At 39.4% G+C, this 17748-nt stretch overlaps 1 protein-coding gene across 10 annotated transcripts in view; it reads left to right on the top strand.

The window, feature by feature from the left end:
• PHF20L1 (PHD finger protein 20 like 1) overlaps nucleotides 1–17748 on the top strand; it is an 82899-nt gene that overhangs the window by 48634 nt on the left and 16517 nt on the right. For 9 of the 10 annotated variants that reach the window (XR_009559660.1, XM_030875844.2, XM_060287645.1 and 6 more), the window contains one exon: nucleotides 14585–14749. The exons of the other annotated variant lie outside the window; for it this stretch is intronic. Coding sequence is in view for 8 of the 9 variants with exons in the window: in XM_030875844.2 (XP_030731704.1) it covers nucleotides 14585–14749 (165 nt within the window). In the remaining variant the exon portion in view is untranslated. The remainder of the gene's footprint in view (nucleotides 1–14584; nucleotides 14750–17748) is intronic. 10 annotated transcript variants of the gene reach the window in all.

The following is a 17748-nucleotide window of genomic DNA, read 5'->3' on the forward strand; positions in this document are numbered from 1 at the left end:
AAGCAAAAATCATTCCTGGAGATAGGAGGTTACCATATAATGATAAAGGTTCAGTTCACTTTATATCTTTCTAGACATACAATTTCTGAATTTCATCACAAGAGTAACATCCTCATATCTTTCTTAGTAATTAATAAATTAACAAAACTCAAAAGTATCTGTAAGGATACTAAGAAAGATGGCAGCTGCACAGTTGATCTAATAGACCTGTCCAGGACACTGAACTCAGCAGCTGCAGAGTAGACAGTTTTATCAAACAGACACAAACATTTATTAAAATTGACCATGGGGGGCTTCCCTGGTGGCGCAGTGGTTGGGAGTCCGCCTGCCGATGCAGGGGACGTGGGTTCGTGCCCCGGTCTGGGAAGATCCCACCTGCCGCGGAGCGGCTGGGCCCGTGAGCCATGGCCGCTGAGCCTGCGCGTCCAGAGCCTGTGCTCCGCAACGGGAGAGGCCACAACAGTGAGAGAGGCCTGCTTACCGCAAAAAAAAAAAAAAAAAATTGACCATGGGATGCAGCTTCAAGCAAACCTCAACACATTTTAAAGATATTATAGTTAACTAAAATCAGTATTGAAAAGACAAAAAGTCCCATATGTTTAGAAATCAAGCAAAATATTTTTATATAATTTATGGATGAAAGCACAGTACCAAAGGGAAAGTAAGATGTTAAGAACCTGACAAGTGATGAAAATGTTATATATGTGTCAAAACTTGAAAATGTAGTTAAAATGGCACTTAGAAGAAGAATATATATTGGTGTACATTCTTATATTAGAAAAGAAGGCTGAAAGTCAGCTAAGTCTCGAGCTTAAGAAGTTAGAAAAGAATAAGTCCAAAAAAAGCAGAAGTGAATATGATTAATGAACATATGAGCAGAAATTAATAAGTTAAAAAGAAATGCTAGGAAGAAATGAACAATGCCAAAATTAATTTTTTTGTAAAAAACGAATAAGATCAACAAACCTCCGGGAAGGCTGTTAAGAAAGAAAAGACAAAATGTACAAATAAACTATATTAAGAATAAAGAGAACATAACTACAGATGCTCCAGACATAAAAATAAGATAATGTAAACAACTTTATGCCAGTGAACTTGAGAGGTTATTTGAAGGTATGGGCAATTGGCAGAAACCAAACTTATCCAGGAAGGTAGAAACCTGAATAGTCTTCAAACCTTGAAAGAAATTTAATCAGCATTTTAAAATCTTTTCACAAAGAAAGACATCCTGGTCCAACAAGTTTTGCTGTCAAGTTCTACCAAACATTAAAGAAGCAGATTATTCGAAACTTACATAAATCATTTTAGAATTTAGAAAAAGAGGGTGCACTCCTGTAGTGGGATGAATCATGTCCCCCACAAGTAGGTGTCCAGCTCCTGACCCCCATACCTGTGAATGTGACTGCATTTGGGAATAGGATCTTTGCTGATATAATTAGGATTGAGGTCATCTGGGTTTTGGAGTGAACCCTAAAGCCAATGACTGGTGTCTTATAAGAGAAAGGAGAGGGGGATTTGAGACACAGGGGAGAAGTCTGTGCAAACACATAGGAAGTGCTTGGAGTGATGCAGTTCCAAGCCAAGGAGCTTGAGCCACCAAAAGCTGCAAGAGGCAAGGAAGAATTTGCCCCTAGAGAAGTCAGAGGGAGGTGGCCCTGCTGAGACCTAATTTTGGACTTCTGGCCCCCAGAACTGAGAGAGAATAAATTTCTATTGTTTCAGTCCACCAAATTTGTGGTAATTTGTTGGGGCAGCCCTAGGAAACTAATACAACTCCAAATTCACTTTAGATGATTTAAATAACTTTGCTCTCAAAATCAGAAGAGAACGGTATGGGAAAGGACAATCACGGGCTGTTCTTATTTATGGACAAAGATGCGAAACACATAAATAAATGTTATGGAATTAAATCTAGCAGTATATTTAAAAGTATGACTGCATAGGTTTGGAATGCAGAGTTGGTTTGACATTAGAAAATCAATTAATGAAATTCACTACAGTAACATTACAGTTTTGATAAATGTAGAAAAGCCATTTGATACATGCAGGTGTACTTATGTTTGAAAAAAAACTGTGACTAGCAGATTATAAAACTTTATTTAGAAATGTGAAGAAGGCCTAAACAAATGGGAAATAATTCATGTTCGTGGGGTTGTAGATTCGCTATTGATGTCACTTCAAATAAATCTATAGGTTCATTGCTGATTCTAAAACTTAATATGGAAGAGTAAAGAGCCAAAAATAATACAGTCACTCTTGAAGAAGAATAAGGAGAAGAATTACTGTTCAGTTATAGTTATTACAGCAGTGAGGTATTTTGAAAGAATAGATTTATTAAGAACAGGATAATCCAAAGCAGATTCATACATATTTCAAAACTTGGTTTATTCAAAGCTGACATCTTAGTATAACAGGTAAGGGATGAAGTTTTCAGTAATTGGTATTAGAACAATTTATAATCCATATGGTGAAGAAGAATGAAAATGGACTCCACCTTACACCGTACACAGAAATCAATTCCAGGTTGATTAAAGACTTAGTATGTGAAAGACAATATTATAGAACTTTGAAAGTATAGGAAAACATCTTTATTATATTTGGGCAGAGATTTCTAAACAAAAAATGCTAACCTGAAACAAAAAGGTTGAAAATGTGACTAGACTGAAACGAACTTTGGTTCATCACAAGCATTATAAAGAGAGTGAAAATGCAGCACAAACCATAAGAAGATACTGGCAATGCAAATACCTGACAAAGCATTAGTATTCAAAATATATTTCAAACCCTTACAGATCAAAAAGGAAAAGAAAACCCGGTATGAAAATGGACAAAAGGTTTCAACAGGTATTTCACAGAAGTGGAAACCTGAAAATGATAAAAATGATTATGTAATACAGTGCTCACTCTTATGAGCAGCTGCATAATGCAGTTTTCAGAACCTGGTGAAATCTATTTCCTGTCTGCCACATGGGCGGAAATTACAAGGTGGATGATGTCAGACGTTGCTGAGGAGATGGAGACAGCTGTACGACTGCTATGGAAAAGCAGCGATGCTTTTCTGATGAGAGTAGAGTTGACGATGTGCTTACCACATGACCTCACATTCCTAACAAAACTCACACAGTAGGTACATCAGGAGACACATATAAGAATGTTCACAGCAGCACTGGCATCGGCCCAGGTGTCCACCTGTCCATTCAGTGGACTCCGTATCACTATGTAAATAAATGGATTATACCCACTGGAATCTCATCAACAAAATGGTTAAGCTACAAATCAAGTCACTGAATTGGTTCAAGATGGCAGAGTAGAAGGATGTGCTCACACTCCCTCTTGCGAGAGCACCAGAGTCACAACTAACTGCTGAACAGTCATTGACAGGAAGACACTGGAACTCACCAGAAAAGATGCCCCACATCCAAAGACAAAGGAGAAGCCACAATGAGACGGTAGGAGGGGCGCAATCACAATAAAATCAAATCCCATAACTGCTGGGTAGGTGACTCACAAACTGGAGAACACCTATACCACAGAAGTCCACCCACCAGAGTGAAGATTCTGAGCCCCACATCAGGCTTCCCGACCTGGGGGTCCGGCAACGGGAGGAGGAATTCCTAGAGAATCAGACTTTGAAAGCTAGTGGGATTTGATTGCAGGACTTCGACAGGACTGGGGGAAACAGAGACTCCACTCTTGGAGGGCACACACAAAGTAGTGTGCGCATCGGGACCCAGAGGAAGGAGCAGTGACCCCATAGGTGACTGAACCAGACTTACCTGCTGGTGTTAGAGGGTCTCCTGCAGAGGCGGGGGGGGGGTGGTGGCTGTGTCTCACCGTGAGGACAAGGACAGTGGCAGCAGAAGTTCTGGGAAGTACTCCTTGGTGTGACTCCTCCCAGAGTCCGCCATTAGCCCCATCAAAGAGCCTGGGTAGGTTCCAGTGTTGGGTCACCTCAGGCCGAACAACCAACAGGGAGGGAACCCAGCCCCACCCATCAGTAGACAAGCAGATTAAAGTTTTACTGAGCTCTGCCCACCAGAGCAACAGCCAGCTCTACCCACCACCAGTCTCTCCCATCAGGAAACTTGCACAAGCCTCCTAGATAGCCTCATCCACCAGAGGGCAGACAGCAGAAGGAAGAAGAACTACAATCCTGCAGCCTGTGGCACAAAAACCACATTCACAGAAAGATAGACAAGATGAAAAGGCAGAGAGCTATGTACCAGATGAAGGAACAAGACAAAACAACTACATGAAGTGGAGATAGGCAACCTTCCAGGAAAAGAATTCAGAATAATGATAACGAAGATGATCCAGGACCTTGGAAAAAGAATAGAGGCAAAGAGTGAGAAGATGCAAGAAATGTTTAACAAAGACTTAGAAGAATTAAAGAACAAACAAACCGAGATGAACAATACAATAACTGAAATGAAAAATTCACTAGAAGGAGTCAATAGCAGAATAACTGAGGCAGAAGAATGGATAAACGACCTGGAAGACAGAATCACTGCTGCAGAACAGAATAAAGAAAAAAGAATGAAAAGAAATGAAGACAGCCTAAGAGACTCTGGGACAACATTAAACACAACAACATTCGCGTTATAGGGGTCCCAGAAGGAGAAGAGAGAGAGAAAGGACCAGAGAAAATATTTGAAGAGATTATAGTTGAAAACTTCCCAAACTTGGGAAAGGAAATAGCCACCCAAGTCCAGGAAGCACAGAGAGTCCCATACAGAATAAACCCAAGGAGAAACACACCGAGACACATAGTAATCAAATTGGCAAAAATTAAAGACAAAGAAAAATTATTGAAAGCAGCAAGAGAAAAACAACAAATAACATACAAGGGAACTCCCATAAGGTTAACAGCTGATTTCTCAGCAGAAACTCTACAAGCCAGAAGGGAGTGAGTGGCATGACATATTTAAAGTGATGAAAGGGAAGAACCCACAACCAAGATTACTCTACCTGGCAAGAATCTCATTCAGATTCGATGGAGAAATCAAAAGCTTTACAGACAACCAAAAGCTAAGAGAATTCAGCACTACCAAACCAGCTCTACAACAAATGCTAAAGGAACTTCTCTAAGTGGGAAACACAAGAGAAGAAAAGAACATGCAAACACAAACCCAAAACAATTAAGAAAATGGTAATAGGAACATGCATATTGATAATTACCTTAAACGTGAATGGATTAAATGCTCCAACCAAAAGACACAGGCTCACTGAATGGATACAGAAACAAGACCCATATATATGCTGTCTAAAGAGACCCACTTCAGACCTAGGGAAACATACAGACTGAAAGTGAGGGAATGGAAAAAGATTCCATGCAAATGGAAATCAAAAGAAAGCTGGAGTAGCAATACTCCTATCAGATAAAATAGACTATAAAATAACGAATGTTACAAGAGACAAGGAAGGACACTACATCATGATCAAGGGATCAATCCAAGAAGATACAACAATTATAAATATATATGAACCCAACATAGGAGCACCTCAATACATAAGGCAACTGCTAACAGCTATAAAAGAGGAAATTGACAGTAACATAATAATAGTGGGGGACTTTAACACATCACTTACACCAATGGACAGATCATCCAAGCAGAAAATTAACAAGGAAACAAGCTTTAAATGACACAATAGACCAGATAGATTTAATTGATATTTATAGGACATTCCATCCAAAAACAGCAGATTACACTTTCTTCTCGAGTGCACATGGAACATTCTCCAGGGTAGATCACATCTTGGGTCACAAATCAAGTTTTAGTAAATTTAAGAAAGTTGAAATCATATCAAGCATCTTTTCTGACCACAGCACTATGAGATTAGAAGTCAGTTACAGGGAGAAAACCGTAAAAACCACAAACACGGAAGCTAAACAATACATTAGTAAATAACCAAGAGATCACTGAAGGAATCAAAGAGGAAATCAAAAAATATCTAGAGACAAATGACAATGAAAACACAACGATCCAAAACCTATGGGATGCAGCAAAAGCCATTCTAAGAGGGAAGTTTATAGCATTACAAGCCTACCTCAAGAAACAAGAAAAATCTCAAATAAACAATCTAACCTTACACCTAAAGGAACTAGAGAAAGAAGAGCAAACAAAACCCAAAGTTAGCAGAAGGGAAGAAATCATAAAGATCAGAGCAGAAATCAATGAAATAGAAACAAAGAAGACAGTAGCAAAGATCAATAAAATTAAAAGCTGGTTCTTCGAGAAGATAAACAACATTGATAAACCATTAGCCAGACTCATCAAGAAAGAGGGAGAAGACTCAAATCAATAAAATCAGAATGAAAAAGGAGAAGTTACAACAGACACCACAGGAATACAAAGCATCCTAAGAGACTACTACAAGCAACTCTATGCCAATAAAATGGACAACCTGGAAGAAATGGACAAATTCTTAGAAAGTTATAACCTTCCAAGAGTGAACCAGGAAGAAATAGAAAATATGAGCAGACCAGTCGCAAGTAATGAAGTTGAAACTGTGATTTAAAATCTTCCAACAAACAAAAGTCCAGGACCAGATGGCTTCACAGGCGAATTCTGTCAAACATTTAGAGAAGAGCTAACACCCATCCTTCTCAAACTGTTCCCAAAAAATGCAGAGGAAGGAACACTCCCAAACTCATTCTGTGAGGCCACCATCACCCTGATACCAAAACCAGACGAAGATACTACAAAAAAAAAAAAGTACCAGTATCACTGATGAATACAGATGCAAAAATCCTCAACAAAATACTAGCAAACAGAATCCAACAACACATTAAAAGGATCATACACCATGATCAAGTGGGATTTATCCCAGGGATGCAAGGATTCTTCAATATATGCAAATCAATGTGATACACCATATTAATGTATTAAAGAATTAAAAACCATATGATCATCTCAATAGATGGAGAAAAAGTTTTTGACAGAATTCAACACCCATTTATGATAAAACCTCTCCAGAAAGTGGGCATAGAGGGAACCTACCTCAACATAATAAAGGCCATATATGACAGACCCACAGCAAACATCGTTCTCAGTGGTGGAAAACTGAAAGCATTTCCTCTAAGATCAGGAACAAGACAAGGATGTCCAGTCTCACCACTATTATTCTACATAGTTTTGGAAGTCCTAGCCACGGCAGTCAGAGAAGAAAAAGAAAGAAAAGCAATACAAACTGGAAAAGAAGAAGTAAAACTGTCACTGTTTGCAAATGACATGATACTATACATAGAGAATCCTAAAGATGCCACCAGAAAACTACTAGAGGTAATCAATGAATTTGGTAAATTTGTGGATACAAAATTAATGCACAGAAATCTCTTGCATTCCTATACACTAATGATGAAAAATCTGAAAGAGAAATTAAGGAAACACTCCCATTTACCATTGCAACAAAAAGAATAAAACACCTAGGAATAAAGCTACCTATGGAGACAAAGATCTGTATGCAGAAAACTATAAGACACTGAAGAATGAAATTAAAGATGATACCAACAGATGGAGAGATATACCATGTTCTTGGATTGGAAGAATCAATATTGTGAAAATGACTATATTACCCAAAGCAATCTACAGATTTAATGCAATTCCTATCAAATTACCAATGGCATTTTTTACAGAACCAGAACAAAAACGTCTTAAAATTTGTATGGAGACACAGAAGATCCTGAATAGCCAAAGCAGTCTTGAGGGAAAAAACGGAACTGGAGGAATCAGACTCCCTGACTTCAGACTATACTACAAAGCTACAGTAATCAAGACAGTATGGTACTGGCACAAAAACAGAAATATAGATCAATGGAACAGGATAGAAAGCCCAGAGATAAACCCACACACATTTGGTCACCTTATCTTTGGTAGAGGAGGCAAGAATATACAATGGAGAAAAGACAGTCTCTTCAGTAAGTGGTGCTGGGAAGACTGGACAGCTCCATGTAAAAGAATGAAATTAGAACACTCCCTAACACCATACACAAAAGTAAACTCAAAATGGATTAGAGACCTAAATGTAAGACTGGACACTATAAAACTCTTAGGGGAAAACATAGGAAGAAAACTCTTTGACATAAATCATAGTAAGATCTTTTTTGATCCACCTCCTAGAGTAATGGAAATAAACTAAAAAACAAACAAATGGGACCTAATGAAACTTAAAAGCTTTTGCAGAGCAAAGCACACTATAAACAAGATGAAAAGACAATCCTCAGAATGGGAGAAAATATTTGCAAACGAAGCAACAGACAAAGGATTAATCTCCAAAATGCACAAGTTGGTCATGCAGCTCAATATCAGAAAAACAAACAGCCCAATCCCAAAATGGGCAGAAGACCTAACTAGACGTTTCTCCAAAGAAGACATACAGATGGCCAAGAGGCACATGAAAAGCTGCTCAACATCACTAATCATTAGAGAAATGCAAATCAAAACTACAATGAGATATCACCTCAAGCCGGTCAGAATGGCCATCATCAAAAAATCTAGAAACAATAAATGCTGGAGAGGGTGTGGAGAAAAGGGAGCCCTCTTGCACTGTTGGTGGGAATGTAAGCTGATACAGCCACTATGGAGAACAGTATGGAGGTTCCTTATAAAACTAAAAATGGAATTACCATATGACCCAGTAATCCCACTACTGGGCATATACCCAGGGAAAACCATAATTCAAAAAGGGACACGCACCCCAATGTTCATTGCAGCACTGTTTACAATAGCCAGGTCGTGGAAGCAACCGAAATGCCCATCTCCAGACAAATGGATAAAGAAGATGTGGTACATATACACAATGGAGTGTTACTCAGCCATAAAAAGGAATGAAATTGGGTCATTTGTAGAGACATGGATGGATCTAGAGACTGTCATACAGAGTGAAGTAAGTCAGAAAGAGAAAAACAAATATCGTATATTAACGCATATATTTGGAACCTAGAAAAATGGTACAGATGAACTGGTTTGCAGGGCAGAAATTGAGACACAGATGTAGAGGACAAATGTATGGACACCAAGGGGGAAAGCAGCAGGGTGGTGGTGGTGGTGGGATTAATTGGGAGATTGGGATTGACATGTATACACTAATATGTATAAAATGGATAACTAAGAGGAATAAATAAATAAAAAGTCACTGAAGAAAACATGTACAGTAATATAATTTCATTTATGTAAAGATCAAAAATTTGTAAAACTAAACAGTATATTTTTTAGAGATTCAAATGTATGTAGCAAAAGCATGAAAGCAAGAGAATGATGAATAGAAATTTAGGATAGTGATTACCTCTGAGGTGGACGAAGGAAATTTATTAGTTCAAATTGGAAAGTGGCACAAAGGAAGCTTCAGAACTGACAGTGACAGCCTCTTAAATTTTATGATGAGTACCTAAGTCTGTTGCAGTATTTATGTGCTTTATGTCATACCCATTTCTTCCCCGTATTCATCAAACACTTAAAAGAAAAAACAGTTTTAAAAACTGTAAAGCCAACGAGGTAATTTCGGAGTTGGTAGTCACTTTTGGTAAATTCTTCAGATTTTAACTCTATAGACCAAAAATAACATCTAATCTTTCCACAGGATATGAAATTTCTACATTTTCTAACTCTAAAGCTACCAAAGTAAATTTAAAGATATGGGATGAAAATGGGATTGAAAAAGTTGAAACCACTTCCCAGAGATTGTCTTGAACATCTCTGGACACTTCTGTGTCTGCACTGGTTCTCAGCCTTTCTCCTCCACCCCACCCCTTCACAGATAGCTCTATGGAATCCATACTAGAGAGAACCTAACGTTAGGAGGCTCTGGAGCTCTGTAAATGGAAACCATGAACCACAGATTCCCTTGTTTAGTGACTGCCCTCCCGTGATTATGTATCGGAATGCAGAAATGACAAGCTTCACACTGCAGACCAGACTGCCAGATGTACTCGCAGCTGAGCAGAGGCTGAGGGGATTTGGCTGCCTTGGGTATTCCAACAGAGACACCAAGGCGTGAGGAGAGGAAGGGCCAAGGTTTTTAAGTCACCTTACGTTGCATCGGCAAACAGCTCTCTTCCAATACTACAGCAGCAGATGCAGAATCCTGTGTACCAAAACACCTGTGAAAGTGGGGAAAAGATAACAGGGAGGGGCTGACAAAGAACAAAGTAAGAAGTGGGCCATACCTGGTAGCAAAGTGAGGGGTAGTTATGAGAATGCAGGAAGTGGTAACTTGAAAGAAAGGAGAGAGGGATTAGGATTAATAAGTCTTAGAGAAAAAAGTACAGAGAAAATTTGCACCTCAGAATTGTAACCCACCATTACCTATGGTAACCCTATTTATAAAGAGCCATTAAAAAAATAAACCTTTAAAAAATGTTTTAAAATCAGATCTATAAGTGAAAATCTTAACTTTGAAAGTAGAGTCCTGGTAAATACTAAAGATGTACAGAAGCATTGCTCTTCATACACAGCAGGAGTTGGGTCGAGTAATTACCAACGTCTTTGCAATTAGTTATTACGTTTGAGGAGAATTTTTTCTGGGCTATTTACATTTATCTTGGAAGTGACACTTTTTCCCAGATGATTAAATCAGAAGAGTGTTCTTTAAACTGGAAATAGGGGGGCTTAAGTAACTTTGAAATTTCAAAGACATCTTAATTTTAAAGAATTCACATTATTACTACGTGAGGTTCCTAATAGAATATGTATTTTAGTCTGCAATTACTGCCATTAAGGAGTTTAAAAAAATCTTTCTTTTCATCACTCAGTGTGATTTTGCATATCCTGCTGGTGCTTTTTATATGCCAAACACTAAGCATTTTACATATACTAGGTCATTTAATCCCCGCATTAACCTTTTACGGTGAGGCCTGTTATCCCCATTTTATAAACAGTTAACTAAAACAGAGAGATGAAGAGAGTTGTCCAAGCTCACATGGCTAGTGAGTGGAGAAAAGCAGATTGAAACCCTGGCAGTCTGGCTTCTGAGTCTTAATTTTAACTTCAACCATCATGCTGTGTTGTTAATCTTACCTCCTGTGTCTTAAAGATTGTTTACTAGGCTGTGTATCCTTCCCTCCTTGTGTTTGTTGGCATACTAAGTCAGTAGTTATCTGTTTAAATGAAGTTATGGAAAGTAGTAATTGAGTTAAGTAGTTCTTTATAATTATCCCATTCAAGAGTGGGTTGACATGTTTCAATTACCAGAATTAGCTTCCATAATATAAAGCTAACATTGTGTTCAATCTGTGTGTGTGAGAAATTGCCGTGTTGGATTCTATTTAAGAGTGACATCTTTGCCAGTCTTTAGCTTTGTTATTTTGAGCACATCTCACCATCTCTTTGTCTTTCATGTATCTGTAAATATGAGAAAACTGAAGGCATACAGAGGTTTAAAAGAACTAGAATGAGAAATGCAAAGAGAATCCAAAGTATCGTATAGTAAAAACCAAGATTCCCTTCCAGGCACTTGTAAGCAAGCGTATATGTTACGAGTGGTAAAAAGCATGCATAAATATCTACTAGGAAAGGTATGATGTATTTTGTGTGTGGTAAAAGCAGTACAAAATAAATTCTATTTATTTATTATTTATTTATTTAGCTGTGCTGGGTCTTATTTGTGTCATGCATGCGGGATCTAGTTCCCTGACCGGGAATCGAACCCAGGCACCCTGCATTGGGAGCGCGGAGTCTTAACCACGGGACCACCAGGGAAGTCCCCTAATAAGTTCTATTTAGAGAAGCTTTATGTAGAAGATTACATTGCTCTAACCCTGAAGCATAGCAGTAGACTTTTATTCATAATAGCCTGAGGGCGTGGGAGCGGGGAATACAGGAGGGGTGTAGAATGCTAAGAAATTTTGTTCAGTTGCTAATATAACGTAAAGAGATTAAATGTCAGCTATGTTCTATTTTTAACACCAAATTGAGATTTTTACCATTTTTATACTCAGCCAGTACTTCTGCTTTCACTTTTGCTGAGAGGGCATTGTAGCATGTCATGGATGAAAGGGCAGCTTTTGAGAGCTGAGTGTGTGGGTTCAAATCCTGCTTGCAGCACTTAGAGCTTGGGTGACCTTTGGCAAGTTATTTAAATGCTATAAACCTCAGTTTCCTCACTCGTAAAAGGGTAACGATAGTTTCTGCTATGTAGATTTATTGTTAGGATGCCTTAAGGTAATCGTGAAGTATCGATACTTAACCCAGTGCCTGGCTAGCGCTTAATCAGTGCCCTTCACGTTTCCACGCCTGTGCTTGAGTAACACGGTGCTGGCAGCCCTGCAGTTTCTGGGAGGCTATGAGAGAAGGCTCTGTAGGGCTGACAGCACCAGCATCATCTGGGAGTGGCCCCACTGCTGAATGACGCAGGTGTGAGGCCCAGGAAGTGGTTTGAACAAGCCTTCCAGTGTGTGTACACGTTAAATGTTGAAATCCACTAGTGATGCTTTTTGTTGAAGAGTAAGGCTTCTGTAGTCAGGCTGTCTGGGCTCAAATGTTGGATTTGCCATTGATAGCTGTGTATTCTTGGGCAGCTTAACCTTTTCTGCCTCTGTTTTTTCATTTGTAAAACAGCACTAGCAGTTGTAGCTCCCTTATTGGATGGTTGTGAGGATTACGAGTTAGTACACATAAAGCACTTAAAGTCCAGTTTGGCACATAGAGAGCTCTCGGTAAACGTGAGCTCTGCTGTGATATTTACGATGACCACTATATTCGTTTCCCATTGCTGCTGTCACAACTACATAACAGTGACTTAAAAATACACATTGATTATCTTAAGGTTCTGAAGGTCAGAAGTCCAAAATGGGTCTCACTGGGCTAAAATCAGGGTGTCAGGACTGCACTCCTTTCAGGAGGCTCTAGGGGAGAATCCGTTTTCTTGCCTTTCCAGACTCCAGAGGCTGCCAAGTGTCCTGGCCCTTGTCCCGCTCACATCTTCAAAGCCAGCAGTGGTGGCTCGAGTCTTTTCTTACTTTACATCACTCTGGCACTGACTCTTTTGCCCCCTCTTTTACTTTTAGGGACCCTTGTGTTGATATTAGGCCAACCCAGATAAGTCAGGATAATCTCTTATTTTAAGGTCAGCTGACTTCCAGCCTGATTCCATCAGCAACCTTAATTCCCCTTTGCCATGTAACCCAGCCTATTCACAAGTCTGGGGATTAGGCTTTGGACGTTTTAGGGGACCATTATTCTGCTTCCCACACTACCAGCTTTTGATGGATGATACTCAGTACACACCAGCATTGGACTGCTCTTCTCTTGTAAGCTTGCTTTTCCACTCTCTACCTTTCTTCAGCTTTTTCTACCTCTTATTTATTCCCTAATCTGCATCAGTTTACATCCTTTGCCTCATACTCAGTTGAGGAAATAGAAGCCATCGGATGAGCACTTGCGCATCTCTTATCCACCACATCCACATACTTACCTGAATATATCAGTCTTCTCCTTTGCCTCTACTACAGTGAAGAGACTGTCTATCTTTCTCTTCTTAAAATCCTGGCATTTCTCACTGCCTGCCTCCCCATCCCCGGATTTTTAGATTTATATGGACAGTGTGTAGGATCTCCCATCTTTAAAGAGCCCTCCTCTGAATCTGCATTCCTCCTCTGATTTCTCCATCTCCCATTTACACTTCAGCTCCATCTCAGAATGCCAGTTTCAACACCTAGTTGTTCAAGCAGAAACCTGGAAATCGTCCTGGAAGGTAGCATCTCAGCCTTCCATCTCCAGTCCACAGGTGACTGCGTCTGCCTCTCAAATGTCACCTCAGCTGCCTCCCAACCCAGGCCACTGCCTCTGAACTGTGTCCCCACCGCCTACTTGTGCTCCCTGGACTCCTTCCTCCATTCCACAGATGGAACAAAAACAAAAAAAACAAAAAAAAACAAAAAAACAAAAAAAACAAAAAAAAACTTTAACCTGATCTGGCTGGTGTCACTCCAGCCTCATTGCTCATCTCCCTCACTCAGTGTGCTCCAACCACGGTCTTGTAGTTTGTCAGATGTGCCAGGTATTCTGCTTTGTGGCCTCCCCATGTGCCTAGACTCATACCCTCTCCTGTCTTTGCTTCCCCACCCCACTCTGCTTATCCATCTTCATGACTCATTCTAAGCTGAGGAAGACAGAACTAATTTTTTTCAGGACCATTTAATTTAGTTCAGAGGTTTTCTGCTGAAGAATTTATTGATCAAATTATCACTATAATAATTGACATGCTAGACATCATGAGAACCTCTTTAAAAAAAAAGGTTAATTTCCATCTTGCACATCTTACTGCAGACATAGCTGTGATTATAATGAAGAGAAAATGTAGCTGTAATCCTTTTTCACTTCTGGACTACTTAATAAGAGTTTATGGGTACCAGTTAGAAAATGGTGCTCCCTGCTATGTATATACTGCCTGGGGTGTATGTCCCAGGTGTCCTTGCCAAACCTAGTTCATCAGATGCATAATGATCTAGCTGTTCATGGATGAGAAGAGAAAGTGGTGGCATGATTATTTATGTATCATAAAACATGACTTTCTCATTATTTTTATAGTGACTCTTCTTGATTACTTGACACTTTATTAATATTTCTCTATGTATCTTATGTTGCAGACTATTCAGACTATGAAGACAGTTCCCTAGAATTTTTGGAAAGGTGCTCTTCTCCACTAACTCGATCTTCTGGGAGTTCTCTGGCTCTACGAAGCATGTTTACGGAGAAAAATACAACATATCAGTACCCAAGGGCAATTTTGTCAGTTGATCTTAGTGGTGAAAGTATGTGTAACCATGTAATGCTTAAAACAAGTCTTAAGATTCTTAAATGTGGAACCGAAAATAAAACATACTTTAATGAGGCCTATCTGAGCAGGGCACACAATTTAAAAAGTTATTCCATGAACTAATATGAAAATCTCAACATTAGAAATTTGAGCTACTTTTTAATTTATATAAAGTAAAATTGGCATTTATACTTAACTGTAGGACAGGTAGTAAGGAAACAATTAGTGTCTACTGTGTACTGGTCTTCTGCAGGTGTTTTTACATGTATTTTCATATTCTTCACTACCAGCTTATAAAGTAGATATTGTTACCCACACTACATAAACAAGCAGAGGCTTATGGGTTAAGTAACTTATGGGGCTAGTTAGCGTTAGAATTAAAACTCATACGAAGGTCTATCTTAACTCCTAAGGTAATGCTTTTTCTGCCAGATATTTATCATAGTCTTAAAAATGCACTTTGAATTCCTGATCACAGATATGTCTGTAACCAAAAGTCTGGAAATGTGATCAGATCAGTGATGTGAACACATTCAGGTATTAAGCACGTAGACAGAAGGCCATGTTAGGTGGTGACACGAGCCCTGGAGTTGGAATCTCTCAGGTTTTCCTGTAAGTCCAGTCCTGACAGTGGAAGGTGTTGAGGACTCTTACCTGCCAGTGTTCTAAGCAATGGGAAGAGGAACTCTCCCAACTGCAGATATTGATGGCTTGAGACCAGAGGTCTAGCACAGTAGGAACCAAAGTCAAGGAGTGAAGAGTAAGGGATGGGGGTTCATCCTATGTAAAATCCCAGGGATATTTATGGGGAGTGCCCTGTCTTTTCCTTAAGTGCCCTACATGGCAGATGCCAGGTCATGTGTTTTCTCTGGCACTGTTACTGCCTATTCTCTTCCAGGCCTAACTCCCCTCTAGCTCACTGTGGAGAAAAGCATATTCTTCCCTTTCCCCTAAAATAAGCACATAGCACTTTTGAGATTTTAAAATCTCAAATCTAAAAAAAAAAAATTGGGATTAAGAAAAAGTTCTATTCCCTTTTCTAACAAATACAAGTCCCCTTTTCCCTTTTGGGCCAGTGGTTCTTAACCTCAGGTGTACATTAGATTCATTGGTGTGATGCTAAAATATATGATATCAGGTCCTTCAGCGGAGCACAAATCTGGGATTTCTCGGAGGGTGGGTCCTGGCAAGACAGCCCCAGTAGCCAGGGTTGAAAATCACATAACACCCATACTGTGAGCCATCAAGGTCTCAAAATTGCCTTTTTATACAGAGTGATGGAGAGTGGGAGATCATATCTGGATGGCCGGTGTTGCTGGAACTAGAACACTTGAGAGAGGGCTGGGAAGAGTGCCATGAATGTGTGCCCTCAGTCCCTCTGTCTTTCGCCTGCCCTTCACGTGTTCAAGCGTTGAGCTCTGAGAAGAAAGCTGGAGAGGTTCTCAATGTGCATAAGAGCCACCTGGAGAGCTTCTTAAAACACAGTTCTGGGTCTTACCCATAGTATTTCTGATTTCTGACAAGCTCCCAGGTGATGCTGATGTGGAAACCACACTTTGAGAATACTGTCTGGGGAAACAGCAATGTCAGTTCAAGGGGCAGCAGTTATAAGAGAACAGTGTTCTGTGGCCACTCGGTTGGAGCTGTTGTCCAGGTGGCCATTTCAGTGTGAGAAAGAACTTGTACTTGCTTTTCTTATTTAACTTTCAACCCAGTGGCCCATTTACTTAGCCTCCAGAATTCAGCCAAACACTGCGTTGATGCTTGTGAGTTAGTCGAACTGGATTTTCTGGCCAGTTTTTTAAATTTGCCTTCTGGCACCGTAAAGCCTGGCTGTGTTGGCCATACAAGCCTATGTGAGATATACACTAATTCCTTTCAATGATAGTAGTTTTTAAATTAAATTCATTGCTAACCCTGTTATGATTGCCATTCATTGAATACCACATACGTGCTGCAGCAGTGTTTGAAACTGTTCATCCATGTTCTAGTCTGCCATTTTGAAACATGAACTTGTATTCAAGAAAGCCCAAGAGAAAATACAAATTTTGGATTTAAGTTAGCAAGATTATGAATAAATGAAATTTATTCTTCATGTTCTCAAAACTACCCATATTGTTAATATTAGAAAGATTTTATAATATCTAATTGATTTACTTTTGGTTCCTTGAATGTTTTTTTGTATTTCTGTACCATTGTCTCATTTCTACTGACCTTACTCTCTCCAAGATGTCCTACAATCCTGAAGAGAAGAAAACATTTATTTTTCTAGAAAACATTAACTTTTTATAAATCAGAAACGAAACATTCAAAAACATTGAGTTGGGGAAAAAATAAGCACGATTAGAAGCTGATAAGGAAAACACCAAGTCATATGAAATATTTAAAATATAAATTGCATGAATTATTTAGTTTGAATTCAGGCAACTTCCACCTGGTCTGATTAAGTCTGAAAAATTTTTCTCTATATAACGACTCCCTCCTTCCCTCTTCAGAAACGTTCTGGAGTGGCTATCATATGTATCAGGCTTCATCCTAAGCACTGACTACAGAGCATTCAGCAATGCAATGGACTCTTGATTGCCCTCATGGACTCTTGACATTCTAGAAAGGGGAGATGAAAGCAGCAGGTGAAGGAATGGTTGAGAACGTGACTGCAGGTTAGGGTGGTAAGGTAGGGAGGAGCCAGCTCTGCTCTCTGTTCTGAGGAGCAGCCTCCATTCCAGGAGCCTGTGAGCAGTGGTGAGGTCTTGTGTCACGTGCCACGTGATGACTCAGTTTCCCCAACATTTCTCCACCCACACTCCGGCAAACCTTTAGTGCCCTGTCATCATTTCTTTCCCTTTGTCATGATTAAACATTTCCTTATATTTGACTTGATATTTTTTTTCCTCAATAGCCTGAGCTAAATGATAGTCTTTGACTCAACGCTGTTATAAGTACAACCTAAAGCCTAGGATGTAAATAGAGTTGTATATAGTGGTCATCAATATA

The sequence above is a fragment of the Globicephala melas genome, chromosome 17 (assembly GCF_963455315.2).
Source record: "Globicephala melas chromosome 17, mGloMel1.2, whole genome shotgun sequence".
In the NCBI taxonomy this organism is placed as follows: domain Eukaryota; kingdom Metazoa; phylum Chordata; class Mammalia; order Artiodactyla; family Delphinidae; genus Globicephala; species Globicephala melas.